This window comes from Lactuca serriola, chromosome 8 (genome assembly GCF_051521515.1).
Source record: "Lactuca serriola cultivar US96UC23 chromosome 8, Lser_US96UC23_V15, whole genome shotgun sequence".
Taxonomy (NCBI): Eukaryota; Viridiplantae; Streptophyta; class Magnoliopsida; order Asterales; family Asteraceae; genus Lactuca; species Lactuca serriola.
In genome coordinates, this window is record NC_136415.1 from 282958803 (window position 1) to 282976307 (window position 17505).

The window sequence follows — 17505 nt, forward strand, 5'->3', positions numbered from 1 at the left end:
ACTAAAAAAACTTTCAAATCTGGAAAATAAAACATCAAAATCTAACAAAGACACTACTATATTCTAAAAGAATAATGTTGGTAAGAGGCGTCGTTCAAATTTTGTGGTCCGTTCTTCAAGCATTAGCCTCTGTAGAAACAAATCCAATAATAAATTAGTGAGAAAATATCCATATTTCATTCCAACATAATTGGAATTCATGATTCCATTCTGATAGAATTGGAATTCATTTACCAATAATTATATTAATTCGGGGAATTCTAACAGAATATGTTCATGATTATCATAAAAAAAACATTCTTTTCTGATATAATACTATAAACGAAGAAATATCATTCAGTTGAAGCATTTTAGCGAGCACTTGGTGTGCATCAAAACAACTTTCATTTTCGGATGAGAGGATGCTACAACCGTCGCAATAAGAACCCTAACCCTAGGAGGGTGCTACAGCCACCGCTTATACACCATCAAACTGATCAAACTGATTATAAACTCTCATCAGACTGATTGTGAATAAACTCTGTTTGGCAAATGCTATCTGAACTGAGGTATTCTTCTTCTCCAGGAAACATTGAAAGCAAACGATCGTTTATTTCTTGAACAACTTCATGTTTCGGTGCAAGTATTGATCTTTCTTCAAAATATTTTGGATCGTTCAAGCTGTCAAGAAATGATGGATATACAAACTCAATTAATAAACCTATAGGATCAGAAGATTGAGTAATAAGAATATCTTCAGGAATATGAATAACTGCATCACCATCATTAGAACCACCAACATTTCCCTTTCATATGTCTAAGAGACAATTTGCAAATAACCTTGTTTGTTGTATTTCAGACGGATCTTTTCCAACAGTCAACCTCATGTTATTCGTTAATTTTAAAACTTTGCAATATATATGAAGAACTTAACGTCGCATTGACAATTTATGTCTGCTACCATTAGAAACAACTGGTAGAATCTATCTAAAATCACCTCCAAATACGATTACTTTACCTCCAAATGGGATATGTGAGTTGCTAAAATTACCAAAACTTAAAACATCCCTTAAAGTGCGATCCAATGCTTCAAATGCATGCTTATAACCATCGACACTTCATCCAAAATAATCAGTGATGTTTGTTTTAGTAATTTGGAGGCATCACTGTCTCGATTTATAGAACAAATAGAATTTTCAGTAAGATTTAAAGGAATACCAAAGCGAGAGTGTTTTGTTCTACCTCCGGTTAGTAACAAATAAGCAATACCACTTGAAGCAATAGTCAAAACAATTTGTCCTTTAGATATCATAGTTGTTGATAAAGTCTTCCAAAGAAAGGTTTTGCCTGTTCCACCATAACCATAAACAAAAAACACACCTCCTTTATTTTCTTCAATTGTTGTCATGACATCCACAAAAACACCTCGTTTTTCATTTGTTAATGAAACAATAAGTGTCTGAAATTCATTTTGAAGACTTGTGATGTCATAAGATAGCTCCTCAACAATCAAACGATTATCAGACAAAGATACACAATCAAAATCTGGGTAAGGCATGCATGTGAAGTTCTTGAGGGTGGAATTGTTTCGAAGTAGAAATGATTCAATATCATACAAAGTCAAGTTCTTCAATTGATGATCATTAAGGGATAAATTTGTACAATGGTAAATACAAACTTAGAAAAAAATTAAAATGTATAGTTTATTTAAAAAAGGATGATTTTTTAACAGATAAGTATTATGCCAGGAGACTTTAACCGGCGTCATTGATTGTAAAGAATTTCGTCTGAAAGGTATTCCAATGTATTTTAACAAACAAATTTTGATCTTCCCAAACTATCAGAGATCAACATCATTGAAAATAATGACCATAGGTAATAACCAGTAGCTGAATGGCTTGCTTCCTTAATAGCTTCAATGTACTCCCTATCATCGTCTAGAAGCCCTAAAGCGTAACATGCATCTATAAAAGTATGACATATTTCTCTATTTATTGTTTGGATATCTTCAAAAGATTTTGGACCTCTTGTTGGATTAGTGTCTAAGGCAGTAACTATATTTGGTAAGTACTTGACCCGGTTGTGCATGGTCCTTTTGGGTTGCCTTCACCATAGCAACTTGACAGGATGATTTGTAAAGAGAGAAGAGATATTATTTATATATTATGAGAGTAATATATTAAAGGAATGATAATATTATTTGATTGATATAAATCATAAATTAATTGAGAATTAATTTGGTGACTTAAAGAGATTAATTGAATAAAGGGGCATAAACTGTCAAATGTGTGATAGTTGTGTTTTGGGCTATGTATCCTTATGGATGTTAGGGTGGACGGATTTTAGGGTTAGGAGACCTTAAAATCGTCCAAGCCTCATATCTAGGAGGATCTTTGGATTGCTTAGGGCCTAAGTTATTCAATTAGGTTTAAGGGTGAAACCCTAGTAGCTTATAGTATAAATAGACCCCTAGGGTGAGAGAAATCGGCACTCATGCAAGGCAAGAAACCCTAGAGCCGATTTCTCACCTCTTCTTTCTCTCAAGATCATCCTCTTGCTAGTTGGTGTTTGTAAGCCATTAGAGGAGTGACAATTGTGACTCTAAGCTCCAAGAACAAGAAGTTTCAAGCAAGCAACTTAAGGTATTCTTCTAGATCTGATTTCATTGGTTACACTAGATCTAGAATTGTAAGCCTTGGATACATTGCATGTTCAATTAGAGAAACCTAGATCCAAGAATTAGGGTTTGCATGTGCACATAGGAAAGTTCTTATGGCTCAAACCCATCAGTGGTATCAGAGCTTTGATTGATTTCTATTGAATTGATGCTTTGGTTTATTGCTTGTTGCTTGAAAATTTCGATTTTTGTGATTCTAACTGGTGAACTCGGCGAGTTCCAATGTGGACTCGGCGAGTTCCAATGTGGACTCGGCGAGTAGCTCCAACTCGGTGAGTCCATAGTGAAACTTGGCGAGTTCGAGCATCAGTTGGAGTTAGTTTCGGGATTTCTTGTTGTTTTGCTTGAGGATACCTGCCTTAATTGTTTTGGGTCATTAAAATCCTATTTTAATCATATATATGAGTATATTCTTGACCAAACAAAAGATAATTACCAATTAGTTGAATAATAATTTCCTTATATGATAATAATTGATTATTTGAATTGAATTGGTGAACTGTCTTGCAAGTAACATTGAATAGATCAAATTGAGATAATCTAATTAGTTGATTTATATTATTTGCTATTTGATCCTTATGTTTTGAAAAATTTAAAACTTGTCCTCAAGTTTTGAAATTTAAGTTTTTTGATTAAAAGTTTAATTTGAACAATTTAAATTTCAAACCCTAGAATTTTACAAGTTTAAAATTCAACACTATACTATTATATGATTACAAGCCTAATATATATATATATATATATATATATATATATATGTATGATTTAAAAGTGCTAGTCTTACCGTTAGTAGGCCTCATTCACGAAGCCAGTCTATAAGGTGGGTATAAGGTTGCTGCCTATAAAATGGTGCTTAATGGGTGTACACTCACACCCACCGCTTGCTTGACTGGTGGAGGGTCGTTAGCCGAACGGGTAGGATAGGGCAACCATCTCCTCATTAATAAGTATAATGAATCTATATAAAGTAACTAAACGTGTTTCATAAAATTCCCAATCTTAGTTACTTTAAGAAAATTGAATTGATGCAATTCCATGAAATTACACTTTGCACCTTGCTGAGAAGTTAGTGGAGCGTGTGTGGTTAACCGACACACTAATTGGTTCTAAGCAAAGGTGGCAAAGAGTGATTCATTGTTTGTCATAGTTCGGTGGAGCGTGTGTGGTTTACCGGCACATCGAATAGGTGATTGTAACAATGAAGGCACCATGTAGATTTGCATGGTTATTCACACCCGCTTTGTGATCCTCGGTATCCCGGTCACAAACTAGAGGGGCATATCGAGATTTAAACATGCCATTGAAAGGTTCAATGAATCTCAATGAAATCTAGGAATTCTCAATACATTTAAAACTTAAGCTTATGTTTTTCATGGTGAAGAATTAGTGAATCGTCATTCACTTACCTCCAAATTACTTGCATGTTGGATTACGGCATCCCTTTTCTAATGTGTAAATAATGTTGTTGGTTCCTAGCCCTAATTTTATTTTGGGTGTTAATCAGGGACTTAACTCTAATAAAACTTTGTTCCTTTCTATTTGTAGATGTCTAACGCAGACAACGTTGCTGCTAGCTCATTCACGCTAATGAGCCTTTGTCAAAAAGTAACTTTTGACGGATCGAACTTTAGCAAATGGATAAGATACATTCGCATGATTGCGCGTTACGAGGACAAAGAGTATGTCCTCGATGAGAAGCTCGAGAAGATCAATCCATAAATTGCTACTCCCGAAGAAATGGTTGTCTTTGAGACCCATGAGTGTGATGCAATGAAAGTCCATTGCATCATGCTAGCCATGATGAACTCCGAATTCCTAAAGTCCTATGAAGACATGTATCCTTATGAGATGCATCTAGACTTGATGGAGAGATACCACCAAAGCGCGAGGCAAGAGCGCTATGAGATCGTAACGAATATGATCACTGCTAAAATGGGAAGTGGAGAGTCTCTAACCGTGCACTTGCAAAAGATGCAAAGGTATGTTGATCGTCTTCGCAAGTTGAATGTCAACTTTGGGGAAGATTTGGCTATCGACATTGTTCTTCACTCCTTGCTTCTGGCTACAACCAATTTAGGATGACCTACCACATGAACAAGGAAGAGGTCACCCTAAGCAAACTCCAAGGGCTCCTAAGGACTGTTGAAAGCAACCTCAAGGACAAGTCTGTTTCACTAACTCCCAATCCACCCGCTGCTCCTGTTTTGGCTATTGGGCAGGGAAGGGGCAAGAAGAGGAAGGCTTCTTCGAAGAACCACCGTAAGGGAAATTCCCAAGATGGTTCCTCTTCTAGTGGGACCAAGGTTGACCCTGCTAAGCCCAACCCAAACCTAAAGGAGGTAGAGTGCCACCATTGCCACAAAATAGGGCATTGGAAGAGAAGCTGCCCGAAATATCTGCATGCCATCAAGGATGGGAAGATCAAGCCATATTTCGCAGGTATTTACACAATTAAATCTAATGATTCATCTCATGCTATTTATTGGGTTCTTGATACAGGATGTGGTTATCACATATGTTCTGATTTGCAGGGACTAGGAAGAAATAGGGATGTGGAGCGTGGAAGAATAAATCTAATCATGGGGAATAGAAGATCGTCGCCTATGACCAAGATTGGAGTGTATTCTTTAGTGCTTAGTAATGGATTGAATTTAGATTTAAATAATTGTTGCTACTCGCCAGATATGACAAGAAACATCATTTCTTTTCATGGTTTATTTAGACAAGGATTTAGATATTCATTTAATAATGAGAATGGTTCGATTTATGCTTATCTAAGTGGTGTTTTATATTTTGAAGCAATGCCTTGTAATGGAATTTATGAAACTGTTATGGTTGTAGATAACCTAGGAAATGATGTGTTGTGTATGGATTCTTCCAATAGTATGGATAAATCATCCTTGTGGCATTGTCGTCTTGGACATGTGAGTGTTGGAGTTATTTGACCTTAGGGAAGATGACACGTGCGAATCTTGTTTACTTGGAAAGATGACCAAGTCACCCTTCACTGGCACTTGTGAGAGGGGTGAGGGTTTATTGGATCTCATACACACCGACGTGTGTGGGCCCTTTAGATCCACCATAAAGGATGGGAACCGCTTCTACGTGACTTTCACCGATGATTATAGTAGATATGGGTATATTTACTTGATCAAGCACAAGTCAGAAACGTTTGAAAAGTTCAAAGAGTTCAAACATGAAGTGGAGAATCATTTGGGCAGGAAAATCAAGATGCTTCGATCCGATCAAGGAGGAGAGTACCTAAGTCTTGAATTCCACGACTATCTCAAGGAATGTGGAATATTTTCGCAATTGACGCCACCTAGGACACCGCAGTTGAATGGTGTGGCATAAAGGCATAATCGAACCCTGTTAGACATCGTTCGTTCTATGATGAGTCGTGCTTCACTACCTATCTCATTCTGGGGGTATGCCTTAGAGACTGCCGTCCATATCCTTAACCGAGTCCCTGCAAAGAAGGTTGCCAAAACACCTCACGAGATGTGGACAGGGAAAGCTCCCTCGTTGGCACATATCAAGGTTTGGGGCTGTAAAGTTTTCGTAAGACGAGAAACTCACGACAAGCTCGAACCTCATAGTGAGCGATGTATTTTCATCGGCTACCCGTAGAAATCCTTTGGATATCTCTTCTATAGACCGAGTGACAATGTTGTCTTCGTTGCGAGGAGAGGGGTTTTCCGAGAGCGAGAACTCATAAGCCAAGAGGACAGTGGGAGGCAAATCGATCTTGAAGAGATTCAAGAGTCGAGCGATGAAGGAACCTCTAACGCTGGCGCTCAACCCGAGGAGGAAACTCCGGTTGAACCGATTGACGAGTCCTTACCTCTTAGACGTTCCGAAAGAGTTAGAGTTCAACCCCAATTTGATGGCTTTAATATTACTATCGAGGGGAAACGTATATTAGTGATGGTACACTAATAAATCTAGATGAACCTAATAGCTATAAGGAAGCCATGGCAGGCCCAGAGTCTGCAAAATGGAAAGAGGCAATGGACAGCGAGATTCAGTCCATGTATGAAACCAAGTTTGGAATTTGGTTGACAATGTGTCCGGATGTAAGACGGTTGGGTGCAAATGGATCTTCAAGAAGAATACCGACGTGGATGGGAATGTGCACACATATAAGGCACGATTGGTTGTGAAGGGCTTTACTTAAACTCTCGGAGTTGATTATGATGAGACATTCTCACCAGTTGCTAAAATAAAGTCTATTAGGGTGATGCTAGCCATTACTGCATTTCATGATTATTAGATATGGCAGATGGATGTCAAGACCGCTTTCCTTAATGGGAAGTTGGCTGAGGATGTTTACATGGCTCAGCCAGAGGGTTTTGTCGATCCGAAGCATCCCAATAGAGTGTGCAAGCTTGAGAAGTCCATTTATGGACTTAAGCAAGCGTCTCGCAGATGAAATCTTTGCTTCGATGAGAAAGTCAAATAGTTTGGATTTGTACGAAGTGAAGATGAATCATGTGTATATGTCAAGTCCAGTGGGAGTATAGTTAGCTTCCTCGTTTTGTATGACGATGACATACTGCTCATAAGAAACGACATCTCGACTCTGCAGGAGGTTAAGTCCTGGCTCGGGAAGTGCTTCGCTATGAAGGAGCTCGGAGAGGCTTCCTATATTTTGGGAATAAGGATAGTGAGAGAAAGAAGTAAGAGACTAATAGGACTTAGTCAGAATACTTACTTGGATAAGGTACTAAAATGTTTTAGTATGGAAAACTCGAAGAAGGGAGAACTACCTATACAAAGTAATGCCAAATTGAGTAAGACGCAAAGTCCGAGTACAGAAGCCGAGATAGCTGAGATGAGCCGAGTACCTTACGCTTCGGCAGTTGGCTCAATCATGTATGCTATGACTTGTACTCGCCCTGATGTAGCCTTTGCTTTGAGCATGGTCATTAGATATCAGGGGAACCCTGGCAGAGCTCATTGGATTGCGGTCAAGAATATACTTAAGTACCTTCGGAGGACCAAGGAATCGTTTTTAGTCCTCGGAGGGAGTGATGACTTAAAGGTGCGAGGGTATAGTGACGCCAACTTCCAGACCGACAGGGACAACTATCGTTCGCAGTCGGGCTGGGTCTTTACCCTTAATAGAGGAGCAGTGACTTGGAAAAGTTCCAAACAAGAGACCGTAGCTGATTCAACGTGTGAATCAGAGTACATTGCAGCGAGCGAAGCGTCAAAGGAGGCGATGTGGTTGAAGAACTTCATTGGTGACCTTGGAGTTGTGCCTGCCATAAAGGAGCCTATGGAAATTTTCTGTGATAATGAAGGAGCAGTTGCCTTGACCAAGGAACCGAGGGATCATGGTAGATCTCGACATATCGACAAAAAATATCACTTTATTAGACATCGAGTAGAAGAAGGACACCTCGTAGTTAAGAGGGTATTGTCAGAGGATAACCCAGCAGATCCGCTTACGAAGGGACTGAGTAGGGTTAAGCATTTGCAGCACGCTAGGAGCATTGGGCTGAAAGACGATATTAGTTTAGATTAGATAGTTTGGAAACATGTAATAGATAAATGTAATTGACATTTGATGATTAAATAAAGGAGTATTATTTATAAGTAAAGCTACTATCTTATGTTAATTGCTTAACTATTGTTTCACTTTGCATGTTTTGACTTCCTGAATAATTGAGTTATTAAGAATAATCGAATTATTCGAATGGTCCACAATCGTTCATATGTTGGAAGTAGCTATGAATGAAGATTTTCATGAATTGGTGTGTAGAGTGTCTAAAAGGTATTAGACATAGCAAAGGTTTGCTACAACGTTCATGAGTGCTTATGAGCAAGTTTTGAGCATTGGAATAAACCCGCGCTTGCTGGAATCACTTTATGGAATGTGAAGCAAGCGATCGCAAGACGATAATATCATATGGTCTTAAAACCAAGATATATGGTTTATTGTTTATTAATTGGTTGTGCATTGACAATGCGAAACCGCATCAGTAAATTGATGTCATAAAACACATTGTTATGTATAGTTGATTAGTAAATAGTAAATGCATATAAGTCGAAGTTTATCTGTTACTTTTATCCTAAGAGGGTAAAAGCGATATTAGGGCCCCTCGATGATTTGATTTGACTTATGTGCCGGGCCCGGTCATGACTGAATTGATGTGTTCAATTAAGTTCTATGTCAAATGAATCTGAGATCGAGAAACCAACTGCAGGAAAATAAGTTCCATGAGATTGTCCGCACTATATCTAAACAGAGGACTATACGGTCCCTTATCTAAAGGACATGATACTGATAAGATCGGAGTTTGACAACGACTTTGAGAGCTACGATTGCTGATTGGATTGAGTTTGCATATATAGTTACTAGACTTATCCAAGTGGGAGACTATTGGATTAGTGTCTAAGGCTGTAACTATATTTGGTAAGTACTTGACCCGGTTGTGCATGGTCCTTTTGGGTTGCCTTCACCATAGCAACTTGACAGGATGATTTGTAAAGAGAGAAGAGATATTATTAATATATTATGAGAGTAATATATTAAAGGAATGATAATATTATTTGATTGATATAAATCATAAATTAATTGAGAATTAATTTGGTGACTTAAAGAGATTAATTGAATAAAGGGGCATAAATTGTCAAATGTGTGATAGTTGTGTTTTAGGCTATGTATCCTTATGGATATTAGGGTGGACGGATTTTAGGGTTAGGTGACCTTAAAATCGTCCAAGCCTCATATCTAGGAGGATCTTTGGATTGCTTAGGGCCTAAGTTATTCAATTAGGGTTAAGGGTAAAACCCTAGTAGCTCATAGTATAAATAGACCCCTAGGGTGAGAGAAATCGGCACTCATGCAAGGAAAGAAACCATAGAGCCGATTTCTCACCTCTTGTTTCTCTCAATATCATCCTCTTGCTAGTTGGTGTTTGTAAGCCTTTAGAGGAGTGACAATTGTGACTATAAGCTCCAAGAATAAGAAGTTTCAAGCAAGCAACTTAAGGTATTCTTCTAGATCTGATTTCATAGGATATGATTCAATTATTTACACTAGATCTAGAATTGTAAGCCTTGGATACATTGCATGTTCAATTAGAGAAACCTAGATCCAAGAATTAGGGTTTGCATGTGCACATAGGAAAGTTCTTATGGATCAAACCCATCACCACCGGCCTTATTTAAAAGAATTTTTAAGAAATATGTTTCACCAAGTTTAGGTGAAACAGCATGAATTCTCCCAACTGAAAATCCTATTTTTCCTTGGTTTCCATTTTTGTGTTTTAGTTTTCCACACAAACTTTTTAGGGAATTCAACATAAGTAAGATCCCGAGCTTGTTTATAGATCTCGTTACACTCAAGCCAAGATGTGAACATTGAAGATGCAACATACGGTTTTTCAAGGATATTGTCGATATCATCATCTGAATCATAATTTACTTGTTGTTGACCAGGAAGATGAAAAGGAAGCCTAACCACAGCATGATACCTATAATGAATATCATAACAAAAAATTCTCCATGATGCTTCACATGCAGATATATATATATATATATATATATATATATATATATATATATATCTGCAATCATAATACTGTTTGATTCCGTCTACTATTAGTAGCACTTCCATTGTTCGATTGTATGACAGCAAGTGTAGCTTTGTCAGGACCTTTATTGATATGTTTGAATAAATATTTTATAGAACTAGCTTGATTGCACCACTTGACATTAATGTGTCCTTGATATCTTTCCAAAAGGTCTTTGTTATATGCAAAAACATGTCTGTTATCGAATTTGACACTAGACTTTTCAACAAAAGATCCATCATTCTGTCTCCTATATATCGGAAAACCGTCTTCATCGGCTAAAGTTTGATTGGAGAATTTTTTCAGAAAGTTTTTTGAACACTTATTATCAACCATTCATGGGCATTTCATATTTTCAGCACCACAAGGACCATGCATCATGAACTCGCTCACAATTGAATACCAATCAGGATCTTCATTAATGTTTGGAATTTCGGCTGAAATATACAAATCAATTTGTTCAACATTACTGAGTTTGTCATCAGAGTGCATAAACAGACATATATGACTGTGAGGCAGGCCGTGCTTTTGAAACTCAATTGTATAAACAACTATAAGAAAATTTAAGCAAAGTAAAATAAAAAAATATAAAATGTCATTAATGTAAATAGATAATAAATATATTCTAGTAAATGAAATGCAATAATTTTGTTAGGTATGATAATATTTATACTATAAATATGAAGATATTAAAATTGAAATTTTATAATGAAACATACCTCCTTGAACTTTTCCGAATAAGTTTTTTCTCTCGCAAGTCTTTAATCATTGCATCAAGCTTTATTTTAAATATCATACATAGGATATCTGGCCTGTCTTTAAGTTTAAGATTTGTTTCTTTAAGAAACCTTTTGATTTCAAGCCATTTTGGATTGCATGTTACTGTTATACAAAAATCTGGATATCCAAACCATTTACAAAGGAACATAGCATCAAAATAGTTATGTTTCATGTACTGTGCACCACCGGTAAAAGAAGAAGGTAAGATAACACGTTGTCTGGTGTTGGAAAAAGTTTTCTTCGCTTGGCCTTGTACGTTTCGAAGATGTTCATAGGATGCACATCTAAGATTTTTTTTTCCGTATGAAAAATGTCTCTCGCTTTTAATCATTGTATAAGCATCAACCAAAAATTGTTGGAAAATCCTTCTTGAATTAAGGATTAATAAGAAGCTATTAACCCTATCTTGAATTTTGTAAGCAAAAAATTCTCTCATTGTACAGTTAGGACGCTTGTTGCTGCTTGAACTTGTTAGACCTCGATGAAGTATGTCTACTCTATACCCATCATCACCATATGGAAAGAGTAGTGGACACTGAAGAGCGAGATAAGAAGGATGTAATTCACTAATACGTTGAAGAGAGCTCGATGAATTTTGTACAATGATATCTCTATTTTGAAAAGAATCATCAATGTATCCAACAATTAGAGCGGCAACCTCAGATGCAGACGGTAAGTTATATGTCCTTCCATCTTGTATCCTTTTTCCAATAAGGCGTAAGTTAAGGTCAATGTGAGGATTAGCGTGGAAACAATCTCTTACCATCATCATATAAGACTGAACCAACACATTATTCGAATCCAACATAAGCTTCAAATCGTGTATAATCTGAAGATCAATTGAATGAGAAGTTGATGTAGATGCATCGTCTTGTCGACTAGGGATAAAATGAAATTTAAAAGTTAATAGTTGTAATGATAAATAATGAAAACACATAAAATAATTTTGATATGTGTAAATATGTACCCAAAAATTGTTTGCCTATTTGACTCCTCATTGTCGGTGTCATATATATATAACTAAGAGAATTTTGCTTTAGAACCATTAGAGGGTAATAGACTTCCAATTCTATGATAATTTTGACCGTCAAGTCAGAATATGTATGGAGTTTTTCCACTATTAATGGATGCATAAACTTTCCTACCCATTGAGGTAAATGAAAACATTGAATTGTAACGACGAATGTTGTTCATGAAGTATTTGGATTTAGAATTTTGAACGATAAAGATTTAGGTAAGTTGGCAGCGCTTCTTTATATTTTGGCAACTCAACCATGCCATAACCACAACAAAGTGAAAAACTTGCATTCTGTTTATCTTTTCCTCTAATATATTCATCCGTCCATAACTTTGCATTACATATTTGACATGCAACATTCTGGTCACCGTGATCAATGTAATCTGTTAAAAAGAAAAATCAATGTCAAATATAGCAATCTATATAGCTGCAACAATTCCATAAATGTAAGATAATACTTAATTCAAATATTTTATTTTGTGATGGTTACCTTTTGATACACCATTAGCTATGTTTGCATGGGTATGTTGATCATTAACTTGTTTGACAAATCTATTGTCAAGTCAAATATAGGAATTACAGATATATTGGTAAACTTCCTTTTTAATCTATGGGTTGGTCTTGTTAAATTCACAGAAGAAGAAGGTTAAATTATAGTCGATAAGTTGATGGATTGCATGCCATTGGAAAAGAAAGAGTAATGTTTGTTATTTGATATTGGTGTTTGGATGTTATTATAAGAATTATATATGCTTGTAAAAAAAAGATAGAAGAATTAGATACTATATTTTTTGTTAGAATTTATATACATTTAATGAATGACAGTAATAATAGATGGTATAAAATTACTTGTATCATTGGAAATGTTAGATAATGGTGTTCTAACATTTTGAATTGAAGAAGGAGATGTTTGAAGGTAGTAACTGTCCAGAAGGATTGCACATTTATGTTATACAATATAAACATTTGTTAAAAAAAATATATAATTATTTATAAGAAATAAAGGTATGAAAAGAATATATATATATATATATATATATATATATATATATATATATATATATATAAGGGATGGAAAACGATTACCAAGTTTTATTCAAAGTCCAGAAGGATTGCACATTTCTGTCATACAATATAAACATCTGTTAAAAATTTCCAAAAAATAACAAAAACCATAAATGTCAAATTACATATTACATATATCAAATAATACATAAAAATTCAATTTATTATTTTGGATATTGAAATCACACAAATAACACTTCTCAAGTTAACATGTTTGAATGTATTAATTTAATATAGTTATAAAAAAAAATAACAAAAAACATAAATGTCAAATTACATATTACATATATTAAATAATACATAAGAATTCAATTTATTATTCTCGATATTCAAATCACCAAAATAACATATTACATAGCTATAAATGTCAAAAACCATAAATGTCTTAATGTAATATAGTTATAAAAAATAACAAAAAACATAAATGTCAAATTACATATTACATATATTTTTATATTTTTTGCAATTTACAAATTACATATTACATATATTTTTATATTTATTGCAATTTACAAATCACGACGTATTCCACTAACATCCAAACAGTCGGGAAAACCTCAGCCAACACGTCGTGTTGACTTGCAAACACGCCGTGTTCGCCTGAGTTCCAACAGCTTAATACATTCAGTTGTCTCTTTGACTCCAATAGCTCCAAAGCTCAAATCTAGACCAAGATGTGATTAAGAAGGATAAGTTTCCAACTTTATCCATTGGGGACTACCAAAAAGGTCCAAAACCTAAACCATAAAGCTTGATAATGCAAGGTCTTAACCAATACACACTTAATCCTTAAAGTATGAAGTCCATCCTTTCTAGAAGTGATTCTAACACCTAAACCATCCCAAAGGTTGGTGCTTTTTAGACATACATACCCAATGCATGTCTTGAACCCATATTAGGTCAAAATGAGGATTTATGACCTAATATTTATGCATGGTATCAAAACTTGATTTAGACCAGATCCAAGACAATACTATGTCACCTTGACTTGAAGATTCATAAAGTTATAAACTTAATGAGATCTAACCGTTCCAACATTCAAGAACAAGAAGCAAAAGGGACAAAACCCAAGATCTAACAACTTGGATGATAAAAATCGAGTCTTGGACACTTACAAAGGTGCAGAAGAGTATCAAACTGAAGAATGGGGGCTTGTTTGTTGGATCTTTGCTTCCTTCTTCCACCTTCTCCATTCTTTAGCTTCAAAAACACCAAACTAGCTTCAAAAAGGGGAGAGAAAGATGATTAGGTTTCTTCCAGGGCTTGAGGGGTTGATGCGGGTTGAGGGTGAACAAACCCTAGCCTCCATATTCCTTTAAATAGGGAGAAAAACCTGGAAGATTAGGGTTTCATTCCAGCCATCAACACGCCGTGTTCCAAGAGGTAAGACATCGTGTTGCCCAAAATGAAACCCACGCCTCTTCTTATCTGGACACACCGTGTTGGTGCCTCGAACATGCCGTGTTTAATCCTCAAAAGGTAATTTATACTCAAAGTTGCTCCTCAAATTTTCGGTTGTTACAACTCTCCTCCACCAAAATTAGATTTCGTCCTCGAAATCATTCCTTACTATCTCCTTTACCGAACTAAATGATCATGACTGGACTCCCTGAATCCCAAAAACGACTGGGGAAGTCACCCCACTCTGACGACCACCACCATACTGATGTCGAATTGAAAATAGAAGTATCAAACCGCTATATCTGAAATTGACAACCTTGAACAATGTCGGACTCCATGACAAACATAACCAATCAAAATTTCTCCCAAAAAGACACAACTTCACACCCCGAACTGAACAACCTATCTGGCTTGAACGAATTTACAGATACCCGAAAACATATACCCCGACCAACTGTCAGATCCTTTATAAAATTCAACCCTATCATACGATGACCTTCCATTAATCGAACCAATTCTAAGACGAATTCTCATACTGACGACGGGCAAATCCTTGCTCCTGCTAATGTTAACTGATAAAGGACAACCATCACTACTCGTCTCCAAAACCAGGAATCCAATACCTTACCTGAAAAGAACCCAAACACATCAATTGCGAATTTCCCACTAATCCCAATTCCATAAGATGAACCAAAAGCCTTTAATTAACCTATGACTCCATGACACGCCATTCCAACCACTGCTCCTATGAGCAAATATGAGAATTCCATGAATTCCACATTTACTTCCAATCCTTAACAATTTAGGTGTACCCCCATCAAGCAAAACACATGATACGTTAACAAAGAACTTTTAATTTGAGAACTCATAACCGGTTCCCAACCTTGATAATCAACCCCTCATAATAGCTTGAAAGCGAACATGTTATAATGCAAACATTCTGAGAGATTTTTTGATATACGACCGATACTCCCAACAACCTTTACTTGTTCCCTTTATCCAAACTAGCTGATTGTGTGTCTCCGACTTCCATCAATGCACCAACACCGAAAGTACAATACTCGGATGAAATCAACAATTATGATCACTAGGTCCACAGCCTATGTCTGGTATACCCTTACAAGGTCCTTAACATAGGTCTGGATTGCCACCGAGCCCATAGAATGAGTCTAGAATGCCTTACCCGACCCTCATCCTATGTTTGGAATGCTCCCGATATTACACTGATCTTGTTGACATTACACCATTCACCCAACATCCCGGGCCTAAAGATACTCACCTCATTCACCCAACTCCCCGGGCCTAAAGATACTCACCTCATTCCATCGCCCTGCGGGGACCTAAACAATGTCCCTCTCAACGCCAACCGAGCACAACAATGTCGGAATCTTACCATGCATAATTCCTTTCACAGAATAACCTGCTACCAAAGCAAAACCCTGTTAAATCATGGTTGTCCAAGACCTGAGAATAGGATAAAGGTTGCACACTTGATCCAGTTCAAAGGCTATCACCCAGAAGAACTATTCGAATAATTCGATTCAAGCCCCAATGCTATCTTGTCCACCCCACATACACATAATGAATTACCATAATGTATATCCTTAGGGAACCCATAACCTCATCCAAAAAGGGTAGAAATACCAAAGTTCTATTGAACGAAGAACCTCAATCATTAACAGAAGACATCTTCATGATCAATTGAACCAAAATTTCATACTTGATTGAGACTGAATAGGTTCCACCAATATGCAACCAACCCGAGAACACTTTTGAAGTGATCCTGAATACCACCGAACCCAAGTTTACTATGAACCAAAATTACACACTGTCATTGAGGGCAAGCATATCCAGAGACAAAAGGAACATAAAACATACTAAATTTTATGATAAGTTGACACATCCATAGTGTTGGGTTTTTGAGCATTCTAACACTCCTATGGTGTACATGCAACCCTATAAACCTTGGATCTATGTTTTCTCTATAATACATGCAAATAAGAACTTTCCAAGGCTTTAATCCTAACTAGCATATTATGAAGTTCTTATACTACAAAGTACTAGTTAGATGACATACCTTTTGATGTAGCTTGATGTCTTCAAGCTTTAAGAGCTTAGCCCCAATAGTGTGGAAGCCTCAAATGGAATCACAAATCACCAAAACACCTTGGAAGACTTTAGAGAATATGGATACTTGGTTCTCTCTAGTGAAATTGGCTAGCCCTTCTTAGTGTACCACACTAGTGCCAATTTCACCAACCAATGACATATTTATATAGTGTGGAGGATTAGGGTTAAACCCTAATACCCATGACCTTTCATTTCCTAGGATCCATGGGTTAAACACTCCATGGACTATCCATGAAAGCTTAGCCCAACCTAAATGAACTTGGCCCATTCCATATATATAAGAGTCAATATTTAATTAGTTCCTTTTGATCACTTAATTAATTATAAATTAATTCTTGATCAATACTAATTAAATAATATGATTCCATATTAATATATTAGAACTTATAATATATTACTATTAATCATAAACATACTATTCTCAAAAAATTATCCATATAAATTGTGTCGGTGAAGTGCAACCCAAATGGACCATGCCGGGTCGGGTCAAGTACATACCAAATATAGTTATGGACTTAGACATTAATCCAACAGTCTCCCACTTGGATAAGTCTAAAACTATTATTGCGTATGACTTCAAACCTAACTGGCAATCGTAGCTCTTAAAGCCGCTGTCGAACTCTGATCTTGTCAACGAACTTGTCCATTAGATAAGGGATCATATATTCCTCCATTCTAGATATCATATGGACTGAGACATGGATTATAATTATTCTCTCTGTCCATTTGTTGTTTCCCGATTTCTGATTTATGACGACTGACTAATTGAACAAATCAAATCAGTCCTGGCCCGACCGAGCACTTCCATTTGTCATCATCAAATCATCGAGGGGCCCACGGATATCGCTTTTATCCCGAAGGTAAAAGGAATG

General features: G+C 36.3%; 1 protein-coding gene across 1 annotated transcript; it reads right to left on the reverse strand.

Annotated features, from left to right (window-relative positions):
• Positions 1-485: 485 nt before the first annotated feature.
• LOC145068132 (uncharacterized) lies at positions 486-14295 on the reverse strand. The gene is made up of 9 exons (XM_079015112.1): positions 14218-14295; positions 13124-13179; positions 12887-12960; positions 12288-12420; positions 10959-11897; positions 10007-10140; positions 1863-1943; positions 1088-1656; positions 486-785 (listed from the first exon to the last, which is right to left on the reverse strand). The coding sequence occupies exons 1-9, from the start codon at positions 14293-14295 to the stop codon at positions 486-488; spliced, it is 2364 nt and encodes a 787-aa protein (XP_078871238.1).
• Between the last annotated feature and the right edge of the window lie 3210 nt (positions 14296-17505).